The sequence below is a fragment of the Acinonyx jubatus genome, chromosome A3 (genome assembly GCF_027475565.1).
Source record: "Acinonyx jubatus isolate Ajub_Pintada_27869175 chromosome A3, VMU_Ajub_asm_v1.0, whole genome shotgun sequence".
Lineage (NCBI taxonomy): Eukaryota > Metazoa > Chordata > Mammalia > Carnivora > Felidae > Acinonyx > Acinonyx jubatus.
Window position 1 is genome coordinate 4,549,234 of NC_069388.1, and position 24,013 is coordinate 4,573,246.

Sequence of the window (24,013 nt, forward strand, 5' to 3'; positions counted from 1 at the left end):
AGGTGCTGGGGCTGGCCCAGGCCTAGAGGTCCTTGGGGCTTACAGGTCCTGCTGTCCACTCGTGGGGCAGCAAGATTCAGGAAATGGTCATGAATGTCAAAACCCCGAAGGGAGGGCGAGGTGTCCCATCCCTCATTCTGGAACAGGGGGATTAAAGATATAATGTGAGAGCCTGATCCCTCTTGCTGGGCAATTTCTAAGAGCAGGGCAGCACTTGAGCCGGCGTCTCACCTCTGGAAGCTTAATTTGATTTTAGTAATTTGTTTTTTGTTGTTGTTACAGATACATGCTTTCCCCTACACCATGGTTTCTGCTCAGTTTCCTCTCAATAGCTTCCGTCTGCAGGGAGAGCGGCGGTAACGCAGGTAAATTAAGTAAACTCCATTCAGATTATTTAAAAAAAAAAAAAAAAAAAAGACCTCATTCTTACCCACATGGAAGTTTCAGCTTCCTCATGAAATCTTCCATCCCAGCTGCTAGAAGTGAGGGCTAAAGAGTGAAACGGCTGTAAGCAGTCCCAGGGGGCGAAAACCAGCTTCGAGCGCATTAAAGAAACATCCTCTTAAAACAATTCCAAACTTTACACTTCCCGGTTCTTGAATTCTGATAAACATAAATGAAAAGTGTTGTTTGCCAAACTTCCGAGGTCAACCTGGGCCAGATGGCTGGACAGCACACAGCATGTGAACACTGCTCTAATTTTCCAACTCAGAAAGTTGGGTTTTAAGAGGACCTCTGTCCAAGAAAAAGCAAATTTCTATTAAGTAAATGATTCACGGAGGAAAGGAAAATCCTAATGCCAGAGCAGACCATCACATTTAAGTAGCTTTAGTCTCCTCCTCCCCTCCCCCCCTCCCGAGAAATAACTACAACTGACTAGTAATTCACTTACGGGGTCAACTAGCAGGGGTTTTGTTTTGAGCGAATTTCCTCACCAGACACACCCCACCTAAACTGAAAGAGCCAAGTGAGCCCATTCAAATGCTAACCCCAGTTCTACTGGGTGAGACAAAGGGCCAATTTGGAGCCTAGTGAGTCGGGAATGCTTGGGAGAACTTGCCAGAAATGCCTCTGGGGAAAAGAAAAAGGTAGTGGAGCCCCAGTGTCTCAGGTAGTTAGAGGGTTTGAAGTGTCTGTAGGGCAAAATCTCTTCCTTGGGGGGGGGTCCAGGGCACTTCCTCGGGGCGGGGCGGAGGGGGGGGGGTCTGGCATATTTCTCAGCTGTTCTGGATCATCTCTGATGGCTGTTCCACCCTGACACAGGGCTGGAGGGTGGGGGAGGTTGGGAGGGGTGGAGGGTGGGGGAAGGGAGCTGAGTGGGGGAGGGGCGTGTGGGTGGGTCACAGGGTTTCACAACCCGAGGCACTTTATGAAAGAGGGCAGACTATCTGTGTGTTCCTAGACGGGGACTTCCACCCCCCCAATAACGAGCTTGATGTGTATTGCTGACAGGAAAGCAAGTGTCTCAACATCCAGGCTTTTGTTCAAAAACAGACCAAGACCGAGGTGAACGTTGTGGGCTTGGGCACTGAGGACTTCCTAAAAACCTCGTGTATTCTCCCTGCGACACGGCAACATGCTAATTCCTCCAATGAAAAACCTAGCTCTGCAGGCCGAGCGGACCCCCCCCCCCCCCCACTACCCAGTCTTGGGAAGACAGCTCCCGCACGGAAAAGCACACCAAAACCAGCCAAGCAAACCCTGGCTTCTTGTGCAGATTCACCAAAGACGTCGTACTTGGTGAACGCAGGCTGCTAAGACGTTACCACAGGAAAAAAATAACACGTAATGCCACAGAAAGGAGCCATATGCCCACTGGTGACCTGAAGTAGAAATTTCAACTTCGGAGAGCTCCATCTCACTTAGGCAATTTCACACTGGTAAGCCAAAGGCAGCGAGCGCCTGGCCCTGCTGCGCCACCTCGGCAGCCTCCCGACTTCTGACCCCTCCCCGCGGCCCAGGGAAGCCCCCTGCTACCAAACCGCCCTCCGGGTCCATACTAGTGAAGACACACAGGCATCCAGCAGCCAGCATAACTAAGTTCTGGGGCGCCGCGACGCCTTTCCCAAGGAAGAGACCTGGAAGGAGGACCAAGAAAAGTGTGTTCCTTCCGGCCTCATCCTTCCCCTAGGAGTTTAAGAACCCGACTGATCCTTTCCTTTCCAGCCTAAAAACGGTTCACTCCCCCTCCCCCCAAATCATTCTCCGCAGACAAGCCCAAACCCGCGCAAAGCGAGACGCACGCGCGCACCAAGAAAACATCAATTTCCATACCGGGTGAGGTTTTGTAAAATACATTTCATTTGTCAGTCTTTTCCTCCAGGACTGGCAGGTAAGACACACTTTACGCACCGAAGATGACACACTTTACGCACCGAAGATGCGTTACCGGATGGCAGCCGTTTTTGTGCTCGGACACCAGGGCGGTTTCACCTCCAGGTTACGGATTCCAAACTTAGCTCCACCCGAGCGGAAAATGGCCGGTGCGCCGCCTCCCCTCCCCGAGGCTGCCGAAGCCGCCGCCGGCCCCTGCCCCCCTCTTGACCGATCCCCGAAGGACTTGCGTCGGATCGGATCCAACACCTTTCCCTGGCGCGGTAGTGCTGTGCTCTTTGGGGACGCATTGTAGGGTACCCCGATGAAAGACGCGATCCCCTCTCCAGCCCCGTTCCTTGTGCCGCTTTACCTTTCCGCTCGGCACCGCCTCGCGGGCCTCTTAGCCCCTCTCTTCTGTCCCCAGGTCCGTGCGCAAACAGCCCCAGACCTCTCCAGTCAGGCTGCACCCGGCCCCGCCGCCAGATCAGCTGCGCCAAAAGGTTAGCGATGCCCCGACGTGACCAAGCCCGCGCCACTAACCCTGGTAGCCGGTGGGGGCACCCCCTAAGACTCCCGTACCTTCTCTGCCAGCCCTCCAAGTACGCGTGATTCGTGGGGAACCGCGGGCGGTCCTGAGGAGGTCGGCTCTGGAGCGCGCGGGCAGGTGCGCACGCTCTTTGCAGCGGACTCCCGCCCCGTGAGCGCCCGGAGAGGGGTGGTGGCGGCCAGGACTAGGGCACAGCCGCGGGGAGCACTGGCGCCGAGGTCCCGCGGCTCCAAATTGGCAGCGCTGGGACCTGGGCTCCAGGCTCGGAGTGTCTTAAAGCGCCGCGCGCGACTTTTCCCGGCGCCGGCAGCCTCCGGAGTTCTCGCCCAATCCCGGTGTGATTACTTTTCGCACATTGCAACAGTGTCGCTACAGCGCGGCAGCTCTCGCACGGTGAAAAGTTGGCGCGCGCACCTCCGAACCACGTTTCGGGCGCCTGCCAAGGCCAACCGGTTTGAGGCCAGTGTTTAAGAGGGGGGAAAAGAGCGCATGAAACAAGTGACTTACCCGTGCCTTTTCGGTGTGCAGCTGGAAACCTGGGGCGCGCCGGGGATTCTGGGCGCGCGTCCTGGACACCAGCTCGGAGACCTCAGGCTGTCTCCAGCCCGGCGCCAGGAGCGCACCGTCGTGCAACAAGCCTTTGGCCACCTGGGCGCCCCCGGCGCCGTCCCCGGCGCCCAGGGGAGCCTTTCCCAGCCTGCCGGCGGCACCCCCACCCACCTCCCGGGCTGGCTAGCTGAGCCTGCTATCTTCCCACCTTCCTCCTAACCTGCCTCTCCTTCTCCCTCCTCTCCTCCCGCGGGCTCCCACACCGACCCCAGGCTTCCCCAGTTTAGCGGTGGGCAACTAACCTGAGTCAAAGAAAACAAGGAGAATCTGGACGGCGTCCTCCATTAGTGACGCCGGATGGGGATGGGTCCCCTTTTGGAAGGGGACTCCGGGGATGGGTCGCGGCGGGTGGGCTTCTTCGGCTTGCAGCGGCGCTGCTGCTTCTTCTCCTCCTCCTTTGGCTCCTCGGACTCCTCGGGGTCCCTCGGATCCTTGTCCTCGGGCTCGGGCTCCTCCCCCTGCCTGGGGTTCTGGGGCTCCTGAGTGCTGGGCTGCTCGCGACTCGGGGAGGCGTCGGGGCTCCGCAATCTCAGAGCGTGCAGACGCTCGGTGAGAGATTGGCCGAAGGTGGTGTGCTTGGGCACCACGGGGCCGCGCTCGTCCTCGGGCTCGGTCTCGGGCTCAGTGGCGGGGGCGGTCTCAGGCTCGGTCTCGAAGTCGGTCTCGGATTCGATTTCAGACTCGGTCTCGGTCTCGCTCTCGGATTCGTAGTCAAACTCTTCCTCGTACTCTAGGCACTCGGGGAGGGACAGCTCGAGGTCTGCCTCCTCGTGCTCGTGGTCAGATTCGGGGGGCTCGGGGAACACCTGGGCGCCGGAGCGGTGGTGGGCGTTAAGGAAGCTCCGGCGCTGCTGGGCGGCCGCGCGCTGCTGGGCGCGGGCGTTGGAGGTGGCAAGGGCGCGGAGGAGCGCGATGGAGCAGGAGAGCCAGAGGAGCGCGGTGGCTGCCCGGCGGCCGATAGGTGGGCACAGATCGTTGTAGTTGTGGCGAGCTCGGCGCCACTGCTGAGCCCGGGACCTACGATCCATTCTCTTAGGCGCACACCGAGAAGCCCACCCGCCCTCTGGCTCTGCAGAGAGCGGCTCCGATGCGCATCGGCTGCTGGAGCCGAAAAAGGTGCACCCCACGAGGTGAGAAGCTGGGTCCGGAGGTCCCAGCCCCACCTCGGTGTGAGGGGGGAAAAGGGAAGCACGTACCTTCCTGACCACTCAACTTTCTAAAGCTCCGCGCCTCCGCTCGCCTCTCTGAGCAAGAAGAAGGGATGGGAAAAGGGGGAAGAGAGAGTCTGTCTCCTCCCAGGCTCCTCTCTCTAAGTCTCAGACTCTGCGGTCTAAGACCCGGGAGAGGTGCCTCCGCTGGTCCTCTCGCCTGGGAGAGGAATGAGGAGACTGAGGCGGGGAGGGACGCGGCGGAGAGGTTCTGCAAAGTTGCGCGCCCGGACTTCAGCCGGGCATGTGCAGTAAGGAGGCGGGGGCGCCTCCCCGCGAGCTGCGCTGTGGCGCCGAGCCCGTGGCGCAGACCCTAGTGGGCCGGCAGGTGGCAGGAGGGAACCTTGTTTGGAAGGATTGGGGCGAAGCGAGGGGCGGGGGCCCTGGCGGGTGCCAAGGAGCAAAACGAGTGAGCGAGCTAGCCACAGGTTAGGGTGGGTATGGGTTCTCCGAGGGGTCCATACCCCTCCTCGGCTCCAGCATCCTCGGTAAAATAAAGCTGAAAACCAGACCGCTAAGTTGCAGATACTCGGCGGAATGAAATGAGGGTCTATGCGTGGGTATTAATGATCCAGCCACAGGCGATTTCCAAGGGCTTAATAGTTTGAGGATGGTAACCTCAGGCAGTCATTAATCAGGAAACCACCTTTGGCGGATCTGTTACAGAGACTGTAATTAAGAGCGTTTGGGAAAAATACTCGCCCCCCCCCCCCCCAGTCTCAACTTGTTAATTACCCCATGGACAAACAAGCATCTTTCCAAGGAAGGGCCCCCACAGGCGGGGTGATGGGTTGCAAGTCCACAAACCCATCAGTGGACCGCCATGAGCTCTGGCTGAGATCGCGCGCTGGAAGACAGACTTTAATTAGCTGGAACCACTAGTTAAGAGAAGTCATTCCGAGCTGATATTCAGCAGGTCTAGTCAGTTCTCTGCCCCTGTGGGGCGCTGCAGGCTGGTCAGCTATCAAGCAGATCTCATGGGGTACCCCTTAAAGCTCTTTCGTTTCATACAGAGATAGGTTTTCAACAAAGCTAATTCATTCGGCGAATATTTATTGACTGCCTAGCATGCGCCAAGCTCTGCTCCAGGTGCTGGAGTTAAAAAAAAAAAAAAAAGAAAGAAAGAAAGAAAAACGAAAACTTACATTAATTAAGGAAAGGCTAGTTAGGACTAATCTGCTGGTAATCAGAACGTTAAACGACTCAGAATCCCTCCTTGCCCACCAATGCTTGATCCAGCTCGGGTTCTGCAGGAGAAAACTATCGGGTAATCAGAGTCTTGGGGCTGGGTGGTGGCTACCCACCCCAGACCCTGTTGAACCCCGAAGGCTAAAAGGTTGGAGGAAATGAATACATCTCTTTCTCAGCCCTGCAAAATCAAATGCGTCCTCCTGAAGGGGGATCCTTGGAGTTATTATATCTTTGCTCAGGAAAGGATGGTCCTCCGGAAGCTTTTGAGTTCCCTCTGTGATCCGACCGCTTCTTCTGGGTTGTGCACGATGGCTTCCCTGGTGAGGTGTGGACCACAGTGGTGTAATTCAGAGCCAAATCGTCTTCCTAGAGGCCCTGGATGTGTCAACAAAGTTGCTCTGCCTGGGACAGGTGGGGTTTTGCTGGTTTGTTTTGTTTTTGTTTTTGACTCAATATGGGGGAGCTTTGGAGAGGCATGACCTCTCATTAATTCTGGTTTCCCTTTCGAGCTTGTCTACCAGGCTTTCCCTCCTGGTGCTCCCTTCTTGGTGTCTAAAGAGTCCTGCCTGTCTCTACAGCGGTTAGGCGGCCTGGTGGAACTCATCCTCATATCGCCAGCACCGTGCCCGCATACAGCTGTCAAATCCAGGGTATAGACCTTAGCAAGATTCCAGCCACCGCTTGTGCCATGTTGAGGTTTTTTTGTTTGTTTCTGCATCTTGGCTGGGGACATTCTAGAATGTTCCTGACCTGGCTTCTTGGCTGTGTCTCTCTTGCATCTTGTGTTCTTCGAGTTAGTTTGTGGCATTCAAGTACTGATTGGTCTAATCAAGTGGCATTGATTTGGCAAACCCCATACAAGGACATGTGTCTGTAGTCTAGCTGTGCCCCACTGTCGCACTCTGCAGAGAAACTGAAAGCGTTTTACTGTCACAAGTGCCTGGCTGCCACCATCGTGTGGAAATTAGTGTGGGACGCCGGACGGGCTGTTTGGAGCCGCCCAGCTCAAATCCTTCTCGCTCGGCCCCTGGTGAGGAGGGACGGCTCTAAAGGTTTTACTCACGTTGAGCCACCTGCTTTATTCGTTTCAATTAGCGCAGCCTCCCTGACGGCGTAAGGAACATAAAGACATCGTTCAAGTGGTTTTTCAAGGCACCGGGAAAAAAAAAAAAAATCAGGAATATGTGGGTGCTGGTGAATGCCCTTTCAATGGAGATGAATGCCAGCTGTCAGCAACGAGGTGGATTATGATTCTTTAGGGTTCATAAGAAAGTACTCCGTTTTTCAGAAGGAGTGCTCTATGCCTGTAATAGAGATGGCAGCCGCGAGCTGATCCACTAATACAGATACACGGAGATTGCCTGCGTTATTAACAAATGTGTGTTACATAATACGTATTTTTGGACTGGATTCTGCATTAGTAATGCACTTTCTTTGCAAGATGCATTTTAATCAGCAAATGAACATTTAACAAAACACTGCATTTTAGAGCCCCAGTCCTGTACGGTTACAAATACATTTCGGTACGCATTCCGCACGGGCTCCTGGAGCAGCAGGACCGCACTGAAATACTGTTCCATCTCGCGCTTAGGGCCGAGGTCGAGCAAATGGATCTGGGCAGAAAATGCTGTTTAAAATGCATTACGTGCATGACTTTAAAAAGTGCTTGCTGCAGAGTGAATTTCAAAAAGGAGCAAGCCAGTGATGAACGACCTCGTGTTGTTAGCAGGCTAAGGAGCGAGGGGCTCTGTCTGTCTGCCGGTAAATAAAGTGTGGTCATATGTCACCTTCGCGCTCTGCCGGAGGGAGGCTCCTCAACCTGTCGGACAGGAAAGCGCGGTTCCCAGCCCATCAGAGCATCATACAATAAGGTTCTGATTGGGATGAATTGCGGATAACATTGTCTTCAGCCCCTTAAAGGATTGTCCTGTGGAACGGGCACTGAGATGTATTTTATGTGGCTCCAGAGGGCAAAATTATAAGCTATGGGTAGTAGTTACAACAGGCAGATTTCAGCTCAACCCCAGGAAGAATATTCTAACAATTAGGGCCCTGAAATGGAACGGCTGTTAGGAAGCAGTTGGCTCTTTGTCAGAAGCGGTGTTAAATCAAAGGACAGATGAGCACATATTGGAGATGTTTTCCATGGGACTCATGAGCCGGGCAGAGTTGGAACTTGATGCGTGCCAAAGTTCTTTTCAACTTGGATTCTGATTCCATGAGAGGCATTTGGAGACCTTGGGAGAGGGGCTGGGGGCTCTACTGATGGACATGCCCTTCCGAGTCTGCTTCTATTTTAGAAGCATTTGAAAGTGCGTGCGGCTCAGTGACAGGAAGGAATGTTCGGGTGGCGGTTTCGGGACATGAGCAAACAGGTGTATGCGATGGAAGCGGCTGTCTGCTGTGCACAGCTTTCATAGTCGGGTCCGGGCTCTGAGGCGCTTGGCTCCACAACTCACTTGTCGGAGCAAAGAAATGAGTGAAGTCTATTAACTGTACTCCTCCTCTGCCTCCCAGAGCCGTCCCGGAAATTAGGAATGAAATTGACTCTTCAGCCATGAGGAGTTGAGTCACTTCCGTGAGCGGGATGCTGTCGCAGGCACCGTGGGGGGCGGTGGGGGGGGAGACAGTAGTCATCGAGGATGAGCCGCGGTCTCACCCCCCCCCGACACGCGTGCAGCGCGAGGTGCCCCCAAATTCTAAAAAGGGGGCTGCCAACAGGTGCCGAAATAACAAATCCTACACGAGGTACATAAGCTGCTGAGGGAAGAGGCTGAGGAAGTGTTTATGCGAGCAGAGGGGGGAGTTCATCTGGTGGGTTTCTGAAAAAGGTGGGTTTTTTTTTTTCCCCCTCTCGTCTGACTTTGGAGATTTTCTTGTTTTTTAAGAAGCCGTGAGAGGCTTGCTCTCAGTCCATCTGTTCTGTGTGCCTGCCGTGCACGAGCTGTCGCTCTGGGGGAGACCAAGATGGAGTACGGGGGTTCTCAAAAGGCTTGACAGGCTATTGTCACGGGTCCCCTAGACACCAACACAGCTTCCGAGATGAGACATGAGGTAAAAGATTGGTTCTGTTCTGCCAGGGGAGCGGGTATAGTCACGCTTGAACGTATTGTGTGGGTTTTTTTGGGTTTTGGTTTTTGTTGTTGGACAACCGTTGGAAAGGACTGCTTGTCAAGATGGAGGGCTTTACAAACTTTCTTTTGGGTAGAAATGAATTCAGGGAGTTTAACGTATCCCCCACCCCTGCCCCGTGGCAGTGAGCCGCAGAGGCTCAGGCCGCTGAGAATCTGGTGCTGCCCCTCCCACCTGGCCCCCAAAGAGGTCTGGGTGCGGTACAGAAGCATTTGGCTCAGGTCTCTGGGGCGCTGTTTTGCTGTGATTCAGACTGCAGTGGTATCGATGGGCTCTCACCAGTAGAAACCGTGACAGCCCCAAGCTCCTGATTTTGTGATTTGGGGGGAACGCCATCTGGAGCTTCAAGCAAATGACAGGGGGAAAATAACCTTCTTTCTGACCCGTCGGGCTCGCGCCCGGGCCATCGTTGGGGCTATGGCACCCTATGTATGTCCTTTGTGTTTACAGGGAGCCAGGATCAGAAGTGAACCCTGCTCCCGTGTACAGAGCCGTTAGGAGGTGTCTTCCCAGAGCGGCCTTGCCGTCCCTTGGGTTTGTGCTCTACCAAGGTTCTCCCGCCAATCCAACACCCACCCACCAGCCTCCCTGCCCACCCTCCTCCGCCACAGGAGCGATTTCTAGGCTCCTGATCCAACGGGAAGGGCCTGGAAGCTCCCTCATGGAGACAGAGCATAAGCTTGGGCCTGCAGGTTCTTGTTGGTCATGGTGCCTGCCTTGCCCTGCTTTGGCCCTAGCTCTCCGCTTCCATATGGTCCCTGGTTCGCACTCTGGACTCTGGCCATTTGCCTGGCCTTCGTCCCGTCGAAATCGGGTCGGGTTCTGCCCATCTGCCCACCCCCAACTGACACTGTAGCTCGTCTGGTTCTTTCCCACGGCCGGCTGACACCTCAGTGTCCCAAGTCGCCCGCAGTCCGGGTGGTTCTAGTCTCAGACGTGCCCCCTGCCCTGCACACCAGGCTCGTCCTGTGGCTCGTGGGCTGCTGCTTGCAGAGGACTGGGCCACCCGGAACATCCTCCGGTGCGTGGTTTTACCTTGCGTCCCGCTCTCCTGGCCACCCCACGTCTTCCTCCAGCCAGCAGCACTGACACAGAGCCTCAACGTTGTTTTTCTCCCATCCGCCGAGACTCTGACTCACCCCTTCAGACTTGGTGGGGGAGTGAGCAAGCGAGCAGCGAGCCCAGAGGGGAGAAACTCTTAGTTGGTGTCGTGGTTCAGGCTCACGCTCATAGAAGCCCTTTCCGCTCGAGCTCTTCAAAATATGATTAGACCAATTTTACACATCTAGTCACTGAGGCTCTGGCAGATTGGGACTGTTTCTATACGTGCGAAGTGAAGTGGGGAATTGAGGCAATTATCTTCAGGCAAATGGCTCTGGGCTCTGTAATCAGGCCGTCCTGGTAACGGGGGGAATCAGCCTCATTCACTGTAGCGCTGCTTTGAGTTCAAGAGGATTCGAGGCATTGTTTGTTGTTTGAGCCGGGCTTTGTTTCTCCAAAAGGCGGTCGGTCGGTCGGTCTGGTGAAGATGCATCCGGCCCGGCACAGGTGTCGGGGTGTGTGGCTCCCTTTGGTTTTGCGGGGCGCCGTGGCCCAGGCGGACGTGGGGGAGAGTGATGCGGCGCTGCATGCAATCAACAGTGCCCACCTCCGCTTCCGGTGGGGGCGGCCCTGGGTTCGCCTTGTCTTTTCTCCCCGGCCCTTCCCTCCTCCCGAGACGCACGGCCCCGGCGATCTCCAGGCCCGTCCCCGTGCGGGGACCGTACAGATTCCAGCGGGGCCCACGGTTGGGACACCGCGCCGCACGTGCTAAAGGCAATGTCCTAAAACCCGGGAGAATAACACAGCAGAAGTGAGCAAAATCAGAAACGAAAACTCCTAGCCCGGCCGTGGCTTCTCCCCCTTCTACTCATGGTTTTGGCTGCAAAGCATTGTCTGTTGGGAGTTTTTCCCTTTGCTGGTCTAGACGCGGCCTCACGGCCAGCCGTCTCTTCCCTCACGGAACGAGAGAGAGAAGAGTCATGTTTTTCCAACGCGCAGGGGTCTCTTTTGCTTCGAGGCCAGTGCAGCCTTCAATCCCAATTGCCCTTGAGAACAGTCCTTGTCATTAGGAAGCTAATCAGCAGGTAACCCGGGCCGCGTGGGGCCTGCTGGGTGATACGGGGCGCAGGGCCCTGGCCAGGGAGCCCGGCCGGAAGATCCGTGTCCGTCCGCCTCTCGCATCTCCCTCACCCACACTCGTGCTTCGAGTCCGACAAGAGGATGTCATTAATAAACACGCCAGCAAGGAGACAGTGGGGCTTGAGATGGCCGTGGGAAAACACAGAGGAAGCAGAAAGGTGTTTTGTTTTTCTTTTTTCCGATTGTCGGAAACCTTCATCTTTGTCGCTTTGAAATTTCCTGATGTTGCTCAATTAGTTAAACCTAAAACTTCCTGTCCACACTTGAGATAAGAGGGTTTTGAAAAACATCCAGCCAGACTATTGTGGCATAATGTGGCTTGTGTATTTTTTTTTTTTTTTTAAAGCTGATAGCGAGTTTATTCCTGCTCCGTTTGTTAGATCGTAACATCTTTCCCCAGTGTTTTGCTGTGATTGGTTTACAGCCTTAATGATCATCGTTTTATACTGTGTTTTAAGATCTGCTGGGGCAAATGCCTTCTTACGGCATACTATCTCAGAACCCTCTGATCGTTTTGCCCATTTATTTTCCTCTAGAATTTAAGAACCATTTTTATCAAGTTCTGTAATGACCTTGGTGATATTTTGACTGGAATTGCATTCAGTCTATAAATTAAGTTGGGGAAGACTGTCATCTTTTCTGCATTTAGCCTTAGGCCCCAGTATGACCTCACTCTTCATTTACTTGAGTTTCTGTCTCTCTCATTAAGGATTTGTGTTTTCTTGACATGATTCTGGTACATCACATGTAGAGTCTGAGATGTGAAAATATATCCTGTATCTCCCAAGCATTTGCTACTTGTGTTGCCATTGTGAAAGGGCTCTCTTTTTTTATTATATTTTCGGGCTGTTTATTATGTGTTTATAGGAACAGTATTGATTTGGGGGCGTTTTTCTCAGATTCGGCGACTTTTAGAATTGGTTTATGAGGCAGCCAGCAGCCTGCTCAAATAAACCCTCAGTGAAGGGTGCAGAGGATTTTGTCGAAGGGATTCCTGCGTGAGGGAGAGAGGTGAAGTCAGTGATCCTTCCTTCCTTCCTTCCTTCCAAGATTTTAAGGAATCTCTACACCCAAAGTGGGGCTTGAACTCACACCCCAAGATCAAGAATCCCACGCTTCCTGACTGAGCCAGCCAGGGCCCCCCCCCCCCCCCCCCCCCCCCCCCCCCCCCCCCGCCGCAGACTGTTCTTGATAATGGAATCTGCATAAGCCTCCTTCCTCTTAGTATTTCACTGTCCTCTCTTCTTGAATCACAAAAGATAGTAATTTGAGTTTTTTGTTTTAAGATTTTTGAGAGTTTTTTAGGTTTTTTTTTCAAAATGTTTTCATTTCATTTTTTTTAAACGATTTTACTGAACATTAAAAAAAATAAGTTGGCAACCCCAGGTTGGCAGCTCACATTTCTTTGAAATTTTAGCATTGTCTGAAATCTCTAAATCAGGAACTTCCAGCCCATGTCCTCTTGGACTGTATAGTTTATAATATTTGGTCATTCTGGGCTTTTTTTTTTAAAAGGTCTTTTAAAACGTGTATTATTTTTGAGAGAGAGAGGGAGGGAGGGAGGGAGGGAGGGAGGGGCAGGCTCCCGAAGCAGGCTCCAGGCTCTGAGCTGTCAGCACAGAGCCCGATGCGGGGCTCGAAGCCAGGAACCGCGAGACCATGACCTGAGCCAAAGTCAGGCGCTCAACCGACTGAGCCACCCAGGCGCCCCTGGGCTTCTGTTTTTATTTAAAAATAAATTTGGTGTATTCTTCTGGTTAGTCATGTCATTTCATCAGGTTGATGTTTTAGGTCTTCTCACCCTCCCTAGTGCCTCTCCGTGCTCTCTGATGGCAGAGTAGAGTCCTTACTCCTTTACTAAAGAGGGGACGGGATGGGGACATCCTCATGGTGTTTCTTTTTTTAAAGGGGTTTTCTCTCAATGTCCTTTCTTTGACAGTATTTAGGTGACTTTTAAGAGGAAACAAGGTGGCATCTCCTGAGAGGGCCCCAACAGAGAGGCGAAGAGGGGTAAGAGGTGAGAAACCAGACTGGGGACCAGATGGCCCTGGATGTGCGTCTTGTACCCCTTTGCTTCATAGCTGACCAGTGGCATTAACCTGTCTGGCTTTCTGTCTCCTCAATTGCAAAAATGGCCTTTTAAAGGTCCCCAAACCCCTGCCTTCCAGGGTTACAGAGAGGATCAATGAGGAAAGAGATAGAGAGTGCCTAGCAGTGGTCTGTAACGAGCAAAGTCCGAACCAGTCATTTGACTGGTGGCAGCTGTCACTGACGGTGGTGGCCGGGATGATAGTGGTGGTAAAGGTGGTGGCAAAGGCCAGTAGGCAGGAGAGCGATGGTAAGGATGGGAAGGAGCCCAGTGAGAAAGCACCTGCTGGAAAGTTGGAGAGGCTAGTCACATTGGGTTTTGTCCGTATACGTTTCCAGTTCCCCTGTGGTGGCTTCTGTACCTGGTTTGAGGTCCGGAAAGGCACCGAGGACCCGCTACGGACGCGCTGGGCACCAGGAATATGCTGGTGAGCTGGATCAGACTCGTTCTCTCCACTTGGTGCATTCAGTGGGGGATCTGGAAATAATGAATCATCATATTAAGGAGAGTGTTGTTGCAGCCCAAGCTAAGGGCACTGGAAAAGAAACGTGTTTTCTTTTTTCAGAGTGTACGGGAGAGGAAGCTGTCCTGGATTTGGGCATGTCAGGGAATACTTCCCTGAGAAAATGATACGTGCACACTTGAGCCGTGAACTGAAGGATGAGCATGTGGCGGGGGGGGGGGGGGGGGGGGGCAGTTCCAGGGCAGGAATAGCGTGTCCGCGGGCCCTCTGCTGGGAGGGACCGAACGCGTGAGGGGAACCTGCAGAAGGTCAGCGCGAACACGGGGTACAGAGTGAAGTGAGTCTGGGGGGGTGGAGGGGGGCCGCCATGTCGGGCCTCTGGCCCGCCAGGACGACGTGTAGTCTTGTGTGTTGAACGCCCTTAGGATGGTGGGAAACCCTTGTCCTGATGGCTGGGAGGCGCCACAGTCAAGCCGTCTGTTTCAAAAAACTCTCTGGCCACGGGCTCGGGGGCTGGAATTTGAAGGAAGCTAGAGATGATGGGAGTAGTTGGGCCTACGGAAGGTCGATGGTTCTATAAATGCATAAAACCAGTGGTAGTGAGAGTGGCCTTGAGAGTCACTTGGGAAGTTGACTAGCAAGGCTTGGCAGCCGCATGGATTCAGGGAGTCCGCTGTGTGAGGAAGGATGCCTGGCCAGAACCAGAGGGAGGCCCGTGCCTTTCGCTGAAGGGGCAGGGGTGGGGAGTGGGGTGAGTTCTCTCCCTGCCTCGTTGAGTTAGAAGTGCGCCGCACGACCTGTGAGGAGGAATCCACTAGGCAGAAGGATGGGGCGGGTCTAGGGCCCGGGGGAGGCGCTGGAGTGGGAGCGGAGGAGTCTAGTGGGAAGGGCAGTACAGGAGAGGCCCCCAAGTTGAGTTTCCAGCCAGAGTCGTTGTGGATAGAAGCTGTCCGGTGCTGCGAGGGACTGGAGATCGAGTCGTAGCCCCTTGGTCGTTCAGGTGAGGAAACGGAGGCTCGGAGAAGGCGGCCCTGCTGGTTTGTGGCAGAAGCCCTCCTAGACTGGATTCTTCACCGTGCTGCTTCGGTCCCCGTGCGGCACACCAAGTGGAGTATCTTCACGTAGACACAGAACGTGAACCGAGGGCTCGGATGTCCACCCCCTTGATAGCAGATCTATTTTTTGTTAGCATCCAAACGGACAGCTCACAGCTTCGCCTTCTCCTCTTGATCACTTTAGAACTGACATTCTGCCGGCTCCTTATTAAAGAAAGAGCAAAGCAAGAGCTGGCTGGGAGTGGCTTCAAAGCTCGAAATAGAACTATACCATGCCCTTAATTCTCAAGCCTGGCAAGGCCCACACGGCAGCCGGGAAGGACTCGGGCAAGGTTAAAGCTAAGATCATTTGGCGACACTCTTTTCCTGCTGGTTGTTCAAAAATCCGGCCAAGTCCCAGAGCACCGGTTATTACTTAAAGCTGGTCCCCAGAATATGGGGATTACGTACAAGAAAGGCAAATCCGTCGTTCTCAGGACCCTTTTTCAAGATGCCTCCTCTGTGACACCGGTGAGGTGTCAGCAGCTTCTCCTGGCTGTTACTTTAAAAAAAAAAAAATGCAGTGTTTAATTACACGTGGAGCGTGTGGGTTCGGTGTATCATAAATAAGTTAATAATACAGACTGGGGCTAGGCCAGCGTCGGCTTTAATGGCCCCCACCAGCCATGGTCTCCATACTCCACCTCTCAAATTCCCCCAAGGCTACCAGCTTCACGTAGAAAAATGCCTTGTTGCAAAAAACCCAAGTCACGTTTCTGTCACTTGGCAGAGTCAGCTTGGAGGCCCTTGGTTGGTTCACCCAGGATCTCCCTTGTTCTTTCCAGTCGTCACCCTGTCATCTCTGGTCCCGGTAGGAGACCGTTGACGGTCACTTCCCAATTGATGTCCACTTTGGCTTATTTCCACTCGGTCCCCTGTCCTGGCACATTCTTCTGCGCACACGTTTACAGGGGTTTCTCTAGGGTCAATCTTAAGCAGTAGGACTGGTAGGTCACAGGTACACACGGAGCTTTGACTCAGTTTCCCCTTTAGTACAAGACTGCCAGTCTGTCCCCACCAGCAGCGTGTGTCTGTCCTCACACCACCCAGTTGCTCTGGCCAAGAGAGCAGTGACACCAGGTCTGTGGCCAGACCCCCTCCAATTTGGAGCCAGATCCTGGAGCTGTTTTCCTGAGGGCCATGACCTTGGCGGTTGAACTTCAGTGAGCTAGATTTCCCAGACCTGCCACCAAGGGAGGTGGGGGGAGACCTCACTGAGGGAAACGAGGCGAGAGGCGGCCGAACAGGCTCTGCGCCCAGTTTCTTCGAGTTCTTACGAAGAGGACGGAGTTCTCTGAGACACAGCGTTGACACACCGCTCTTGCCGGTGTCCCCTCGGGAACTCTAAGCAGTGCTCTGATCACGTGATCGTTTTGAACCTGCTTGGTAGGCGTCCTCCCCCGATCCCTGATCTAGACAGTGTAGATTGGGAATGACCACGATTGAAAGAATGCTCTCCAGCCAGCCTTTGAGATCGAGGACCCTGTCCCCCGCCCTCCTTCCTGCCCGGCTCATTGCCGGCATAGACGAGGTAGTCACAGCGCATAACCAGAGTTCCCTTATGATTTGTCATCTAACACGGACATTTTTGAGTGTGAAAAGCCGCGGTAACTGGAGGGGGTGCTGGGGTGACAGGGGTTAACCAGGGCTTTCCTGAAAACCGAGTTGTAGGGGCGTCCTAGCTTTTCTTAATAGTGATATTAGTATTGCTATTAATATGATAACATTGTTACATATATACATAAAATTAATGACATTAACATTGATATTACTTTTAGCATGTTTAAAAGAGTAACTTCCCGTCTCCAACTAGTTTTAAAATAGGCTTCTCTCCGAAGAGAGAAAGGTCTGCCGTGAGAGCCCCTGTTAGTTAAACTGGTTGAACTCTCTGCATGAACAGGGAAATTTGCCCAACTGTGTTTCTGAAGTCATGGTGGAAACGCAAGGAAAAGAGCAAACTGGGGAGAAAGAAAACAGGAACTTTCTCTGAGACCTTTCCTGGGGGTTTCTGACCGGAGAGCCGAGGTAAGTGACCACATGGCTGTTGGGGGCTTGGTTCGGCATCAGCGGCCAGGACTCTGGGCCCCTCCTCCCCGCTCCCCTCCCCCCCTCCCCAACCCACACACTCCATGCGCAGGGCCCAGTGTACCCTCTCTAGCAGGGCCATTGGAAGTGCCCAACACGTGGCTTGCCTGGAACAGAGAAGGTGGGAGGTGGCCTGGAGTGTGGAGGGAGTGGCCATTTTTAGGCAGAGAATGTAGGCAAAAACTTTCTGAGTTCAAAAGTACTATAGAAATTAGAAAAAAATCTATAGACCTTTAGAAGTATTGAGATTCTTGCTCAAACTTCAGTTGATTCCATACTAGCTAGATGATTTTTGCCTTATTCCCATTCTATAGCTACGCTTCACAGTGTTCTTTAAATCAACCTGCTGTATTTATGTAAATGAATTTAGTTTTAAAGGAAAATTATTCCAATATCACTTGGCTCCTGGCTAAGAATTTTTTAAATGCGCAAGGAGATAAATGCATAGCTCTTAAAATGTACAGCATTGGCTCTTGGCCCCTTGGAATCCCCTCGGCACCGCCTTCGTCCGGGGTGGCCCTGTCTTCCCCGCAGCATGCGGTGAGGGGCTGAGTCCGTTCATCCACCGGGGAGAATCCCCGACTGGACCCTAGCGAAGATAGCGCGACAGGTGGACTTCCTGTCTTGTGTGCTGTATTCTTGCCAACAGACATTTACCATCGAGGGGGACGGAGGAGATTTCGACCCTGGTACCTAGGAAGGCAACTCCTGGCTGAGGAGGTGGTGGGAAGGAAGAATTCTGCTTCCAACCCGCTGAAGCCTGTTGAGCTCCGACAGGACTGAATTACTTGGGGCATATTTTCTTTCCATGACATTTGCCTTCTAATAATAAATCGACAGATGTAGTTGTCTTGATCTGCCTTTACCATGACATTTGCCGTCACCTCACGCGTTTTTGTTTGCAGACGCAGCCAAGAAACAGGCTTATCGGTGAGGCTTTAACCCATGCCCTTGGCCTCCGCAGAGCTCTGTCCCAAACAACGGGAGCGCGAGCCCAGGCATCTTCCACTTCCTGCCGACGTGCCTCGCAGGGGCCCACCCACTCCCCCGCTTTGTGCTGAGGCCTTTTCTCTCACGAGGGGCTTTTCCGGGGATTTGGGACAGGGGGGAGGTGGCTCTTTTCTCCCATCATGTGCTTGGTTCTTGAGTGGATGCCAGAAAATGCCAGAAAAGAGCCTGTGCCTAAAAGTACAGATCCAGAAGTGGGGTAGGATACGCTTTTCAGACAGGTCAGAGGCAAAAGCAAAACTAGGCTAATACGTACACGATGAAAGGAACACGTTCGAGGCACGCGTGTGATAAACCGGAGATTTGTGGCTCCGCTCCTCTGGCACAGAAGGTGGGCGAGGGCGGGGGAGAAAGGCCGTCCAGTAGATGCGGGTTCCCGGCTGTGTCTTGCTTGGGTTGGCTCATTGTGTGTTTGTAAGTCCTAAATTTAAAAAGTATGTGTTGAGACGGTCTCCATGGGTCAATGGAACGGGACAGTTGAAATGAATCCAGGGCATGCGGGGAGGGGACCCGTTGTCTCCCGGCCGAGGACGTGGTTTTCGGGCCAGGCTGTGACCGGCCGGCGCACCGGGGCTCCGCTCCCCGCCTGCCCTTTCTTTCATACCAAGTGAGAAGTGTTCCTGGCACGTGCTAGGTTCTCAGCAGTTTGTTGGGGTTTTTTCCACACATGCGTTGTGAATATGTGTTGGGTATCTTTGAACGTCGAATTCAAATTTTGTTGCGTTTTGGTGGACTCTTTTCTCACGTGCGTACTTTTAAACTTGTCAGCCTGTCGTTACGGAGGTTTCCAAGCGTGCGCAGGTGGAGGTGAGACCCCGGGGCCCCGCACGGCTGTGGTAGCCTGTCAGCGACTGCTGCCTCCTTCACCCCTCCGTCGTCTTTGGGTGTCTTTTTAAGGCCTGGCCTGGAAATCCTGCCGTTGCACCAGCTCTCTCTGGACTCTTCTGGGGTCTGGAAGCCAGTGTCTTCCCCGCAAGGAGAGCAAGTCAGGTAGCTGAGCCTGCTCCCCGCCCCCCCCCCCAACCCCCGAGGCACTCCATCCCTGCACGGATCTAGGGCACCCTCGCGAGGGGAGGAGACGCCAACCCCTGGAGCCCCAGGAACCTCCTGGAGCCACCGCCCCTCTCCTGGGTCCCCCGGTAGAGGCCCCCACATTGATCGCTGGACACTTTTCCGATTCCCAAAGTAGCACAGACCCATTTTTGGTGACCAGGCAAATCCCAGCTCTGCTCTTTCTAAAAGAATGCACATTTGGAACATACAGAGCCCAAATCAGTGTGATGTCAGTTGTCACTGTCCGTGTGGAAAGATTTTGCCACGGCCAGCTGCCGGGCCTCTTCGCGCTGTATTAATAGCAGGGCCGTGGGGCCCGATGGGGTCGGAAGCCAGGGAGAGGGGAGGGACAGCTGTGGCGGACATCACACCATGCTCCAGGCATGTGCTCCCGTGTCATGGGCACACAGATGGCCCACACCTTGCCCTGCCGCTCAAAGCCCCCCCAGGCCTGTGCCTGTCTTCTCCTTGTAGGGTCAGGAATGGGCTCGGCGGACGGTGCACTTGACAGAGGAGCCAAATTAAGATGGGCACGATTGGAACAGAGGGTTCGGGTGGCCCCGTGTTGTTCTGGGTCAACTTACGCTTTTACTGGAAGCACAGGCATGTGCCGGCCGAACGAGGCGGTGGTATTTAAGCAGCTGGGGGTATTGGGTTCTATATGCCAAGGCTGGACAGATATTTTTAAATGTCACAGGCCAAATGGAACCTCCGCTGGCACCGGCCAGAGGGGCAGGGGGATTTGGAGGACACCGCACCACCGTGGCTGGATATGGTCCGGAGAGCGGGGGGAGGATTAGTGCCTGGGAAGAAGCCCAGCGCGTGAGGTTCAGCGACGACAGAGCGGGAGGGTCATTTGAGTAAGCCGTAGGCGCCTGGCGGGTGGGGTCGGGGGCAGGTTGACATGTGTGGAAACGCCAAGGACTCATCCGGAGCTGGGAGGTCAGCAGGGTGGAGCCCCCCAGCTCACGGGGGGAACGGGCCGGGGAATCAACCCTGTGGTCAAGGTTCCTGGCTTTGGTGTCCTACAGAACTGAGCGCTGACCTCAGCACCCCAGTGCCCGCCCCACTCCCTTGGGGCAACTCATTGATCTGCCCGGGTGGTTTTCCCCCCGACTCGGAGGGAAGGGACCAGGCCTCCTGGAGGATTAAGCTGGACGACTTAGCTACCTGACGCTCAGGAGCAAGCCCCTAAATGGTGGCCGCTGTTGTTACTAGCAAATGCGAATCTGTGGAAAACCGCCACCGTGGAATGGCTTGGAAACCGCCCTCCAGGCCCATCCCACCCGGAGACATGTTGTGTTTCAACCGCACAGAGTATTGTCTTTGACGTCGGAGTTCTGGTAGCCGCCAACATTTGGATACCGGGAGATGCTACCAAAACTTTTGGAGAGTTGACTTCTCCCGGCCAGGACTCGTCCGCCGGCAACCGTAACCGAGGGGCGGCTGCCCCCTGTCGGCGAGCTGCAGACCACGCCGGGCGCCACCTGGCCCCATCACTCACCTCTGAGCAGGGCCTGGCCTCTGTAGGCATTTGCACTTGCTGTCTCTGCAGTCAAGTGGAGCTATTATTATCTCAGAAGGGGCGAGGGCCATCAGAATTAGCCACTGACTTGCTGGCTGGGGCCTCCTTGACTTTGCCCTGACATTGGTCTTGGGAGACCTGGGCTCATGGAAGAGCACTGGGTGGCCCGGCCTGGGACGGGGGAAGCAAAGGAAGGGGCGGCGGGCTTTCACGAAGGCCCCTGCCAGGCCCCCGGAGGCAGCTCGCTGCCCGCTTTTCTCCCCGTGGCCCCTTAGTAACCTGAGCAGAAACACAACAGGGTCAGGGCAGTTACTGCGGCAATGCCAACGCCCTTGTGGCCCTGGGCCTCTTGGTCACGAGGATGGGGCTTGGGAAGGCTCGAGGGGGCCAGGGTGGGTCTGGAACCTGGATGTGGCTTCTTAGCACTGGGAAGGAAGGCTAAGGGGGCGTTCGGTGGGGGGGGGGGGGGGAGTCTTGGGGCCCTCAAGTTCATCCCTATTGCTGCACAGAATCTCTTGCTTGTCCTGTGCGGTTCAGACTCCCTCTTCCTTGTCCAGGCCCCTGGGAAGACCCCGTGGCACCAGTGACCCAGCTGGGCCTCCGGGGCCACCTGTATGAGGGCTTGGGGGACCCTCCTCTTCTGAGGAGTCTTCCCTGTGTACACACAGCCAGGCTCAGACTGGGAGAAGCCCTTCCTCCTGGTCTGTCTGCTCCTTCGCTGGACTTCCTCTTTCCCAGATGTTTGGGAAATACATTGATTTCATCTTCACGGCGATTTTACAGGGAACCTGAGGTTCAGGGAGGTCAAATAACTTGTGCAAGGCCCTCCAGCCGGACAGTAGTAGAGTCTGGGTCTGAACTCCAGAGTCCACCTTCTAAACCACTGCCTTTGAATGCTGCTTGGGAGATATGGGGGTGCTCCAGGGAGGAGTCTGGGATGACGCTTGGGCTGAGGCAGGAGCCCTCCCTGGAGCCAGTTGGGGGTAGGCCCTGGGTCACGGAGAGCGGGCCATGGGCTCCAGGGACAGAGGGACGCCAGCCCGGCTGCAGGAGTTGAGAGGGAGGCGAGCGGGGGTGGGTGAGGGCGTGTGGAGTGCCGAGGAGTCTAAGCCGTGGTCTGAATCCACATCTTCTAATGCTTTTTTCTGCTACCCCATGGAAGAGGGGTTGGCAGAGGCAGAGGAGTGGCTGGGAGACCAGCTGGTCTCGAGGAGGCCCGGCTGGACCCGCCAGTGGTCATGATGAGTATGTTTGCGATGCATTTGGGAGGCTCGCGGCCCCGGCCTGTGGATGTGCCACAGGTCAAAGGTCACTCTAATTTGACCAGGGTCTGAGCTGGGTTAGCTGGGGCCTGCTTCCTGAGGTGGCCCAATCTGGGGAAGGCTTTCCCTCTGAGGCCTCCCTCTCTCTCTCTGGTTCCTTCCAGCCTGGAGCGGACATGGCCTCAGGGCAAGGCAGCCTTGGAGAGCCGATGGGTGTGGGTGGTAGAGGGGATGTCATGGTTAGGAAGACCAGCCACAGGCCGGACGGACACCAGTGTGCGTGTGGTGACCCGATTTCCAGCAGTGCCTTCCCTCTCACCAGCACTTCTGGAAGGAGCAGTAGGACCTGTTGATACGGTGTCATAGGAGTTTTCTGATTGTAACTTTCTGGCGGACAGTGAGCCTTGAGAGGTCTGTGCCTGAAGCCCCTCCTCAGGCCCATGATGAAAATGGGCAGCTGGATTGGGTGTGTGGGTGGTCCGTGCTCCCTGTGGGTGCACCGTGAAGGGGTCTTGTGGACACCCCTAGGTTCTCCTGCAGCCCCGCCCTTGTCCTCTGTTTGGGTGAGGGACGTTTCTGGGGGCTCAGGGGGTGGCGCAAAGTGCCCCAGTCCCTCACCACTAGGTGGCGCAGCTGCAGTGATGATGTTGACGGGGCTTTTCGATGCCCCTTTCTCAGGAGAATCCCTGGGTAGGGGTTCCTGTGGTCCCCTTGGCCCTGGACGCTTCCAGGACCTGCTCTGGACCTGGCCGTGTGGTCTCGGGTAAGTGATGGCACCTGCGTGGCTTTCCGGAATGACAGTTGGGTCCGGAGATGATGGGTTTCCACCAGCGCAGTCATTTCGCGGTGCATGAGGCCCCAGGTCCAACCGCCTCATTCCCTCTGTTCCCCAGCCTCTGTCCCTGCTCTGCGGCGTCATCGGGACCGCCGTGGTTCTGTCTCCTTCCTAAAGGCTTCCGTGAGCTTGACTTCTTGTGGTCTGCTCTTACCGGCCAAGGCTCTGAAGTCAACTCTGAGCCGGCGATTGGACCAAGGTCCCACCAGAAGGCCTTGGAGATCGTGACTCCCAGCTGATCTCGTTAAGCGCCGGGTCTCTCTCATCAGAAGAGGGGCCACACTTCCAGAACCATTACTGCTTCTCTCAAGTCCACAACAGACAACAGTCCGAAGATGGCCCCTCAATAGGGGTTGCGCTGATGGCTGTTCTTTGGAAGAGCGACATCAAGCTGAAGAGCCACCCGAGTGTGGCCGTGGGGTGTCGTCGTGTGTGTGCACGCGTGTCTGTGTGTCTGGTTTGTTCGCCCTGTTAACCCTTCCTTCCCCCTCTTCTCATCCTTTCCGTCCCCAGCCTCTTTGTTCTCGGCTGTCCTCGGAGCCTCCAGCAGCCGTGTCCCCGCTAAAGCTCTGGCAGCACTGTGTGTCGATGCTCCTTGAAGCTTCAGCCTCTTCTCGATGGGAGTTTAACCTTTGCTCTGAAGCGAGGTTTTGTTAAGAGACACGGGTCTGTACAAACGAGGTGAGATCAGCCTTCGCCTCTTACCACAACCGTTGTTCGGAAGGGTTTCTGTGCCTCATCGTCTGCAGATGTCACTTGGGAGTTGAGTCCTTTTTAGCTTTGAGGAACGGCCCAGCAAGGGGGCCCCTCCCAAACACCTTGCCCGAGCTTACTTTGGGTTCATCCCCAGGCTTCTTGAAGATTAATTCACGGTGGCGGCTCCCCGCAACCCCCCCCCAACAGCACCTGAGCTGAGAGGACTTTTACCCTGTCGGGTTACCGCCGAGCTGTATCAGGTGAAAGCGGGAACCTCCAGACCATCTGTTGTTAAAGAAAAATTAATAACGGAACACGTATAGAGCAAACACTTTGTACTGCTGCATAATAAATGTGGAATGCAGTGACCTTGGTTGAGGTAGCCACGGGCTTGCTGCCCACTCCCTGCTCGTCTGGGGCGCCAGGCGGTTAGGTTTGTAGTCTTCTGCCCTCCCCCAAGCCCCCGACAGGGCCCCTGTCCTGGCCACGCGGGATGTCCTCTTCCAGCTCTGGCCACATTCAGAATTTTCTGTCTGCTCCGCGCCATGGCGAACATTCCAGGCGACACGTCCACTCCCGCTGGTGTTTCTCATCCGCCAGCGCCGTCGGGCCAGAACCTCCGGAGGCTGTCGGCCCCAGAGGAGGACACGAGAGGGTGCAGGCTGAGGGCAGAAGGCAGGCGGCGCTCCCGCGGTCTCCCACGGCCGAGAAGGACCAGC

At 54.9% G+C, this 24,013-nt stretch overlaps 1 protein-coding gene and 1 long non-coding RNA gene across 2 annotated transcripts; one reads left to right on the top strand and one right to left on the bottom strand.

Annotated features, from left to right (window-relative positions):
* Window positions 1-2,035: 2,035 nt before the first annotated feature.
* LOC106969924 (neuroendocrine secretory protein 55) lies at window positions 2,036-5,359 on the bottom strand. Its single transcript, XM_015066456.3, has one exon. It carries the CDS (start codon window positions 4,498-4,500, stop codon window positions 3,757-3,759), a length of 744 nt encoding a protein of 247 aa, XP_014921942.1. The 5' UTR covers window positions 4,501-5,359; the 3' UTR covers window positions 2,036-3,756.
* LOC106969923 (uncharacterized) lies at window positions 2,043-23,662 on the top strand. Its single transcript, XR_003416302.2, has 2 exons — window positions 2,043-2,816; window positions 23,112-23,662. It is a non-coding gene; the product is annotated as an uncharacterized LOC106969923 (long non-coding RNA).
* Window positions 23,663-24,013: the final 351 nt, after the last annotated feature.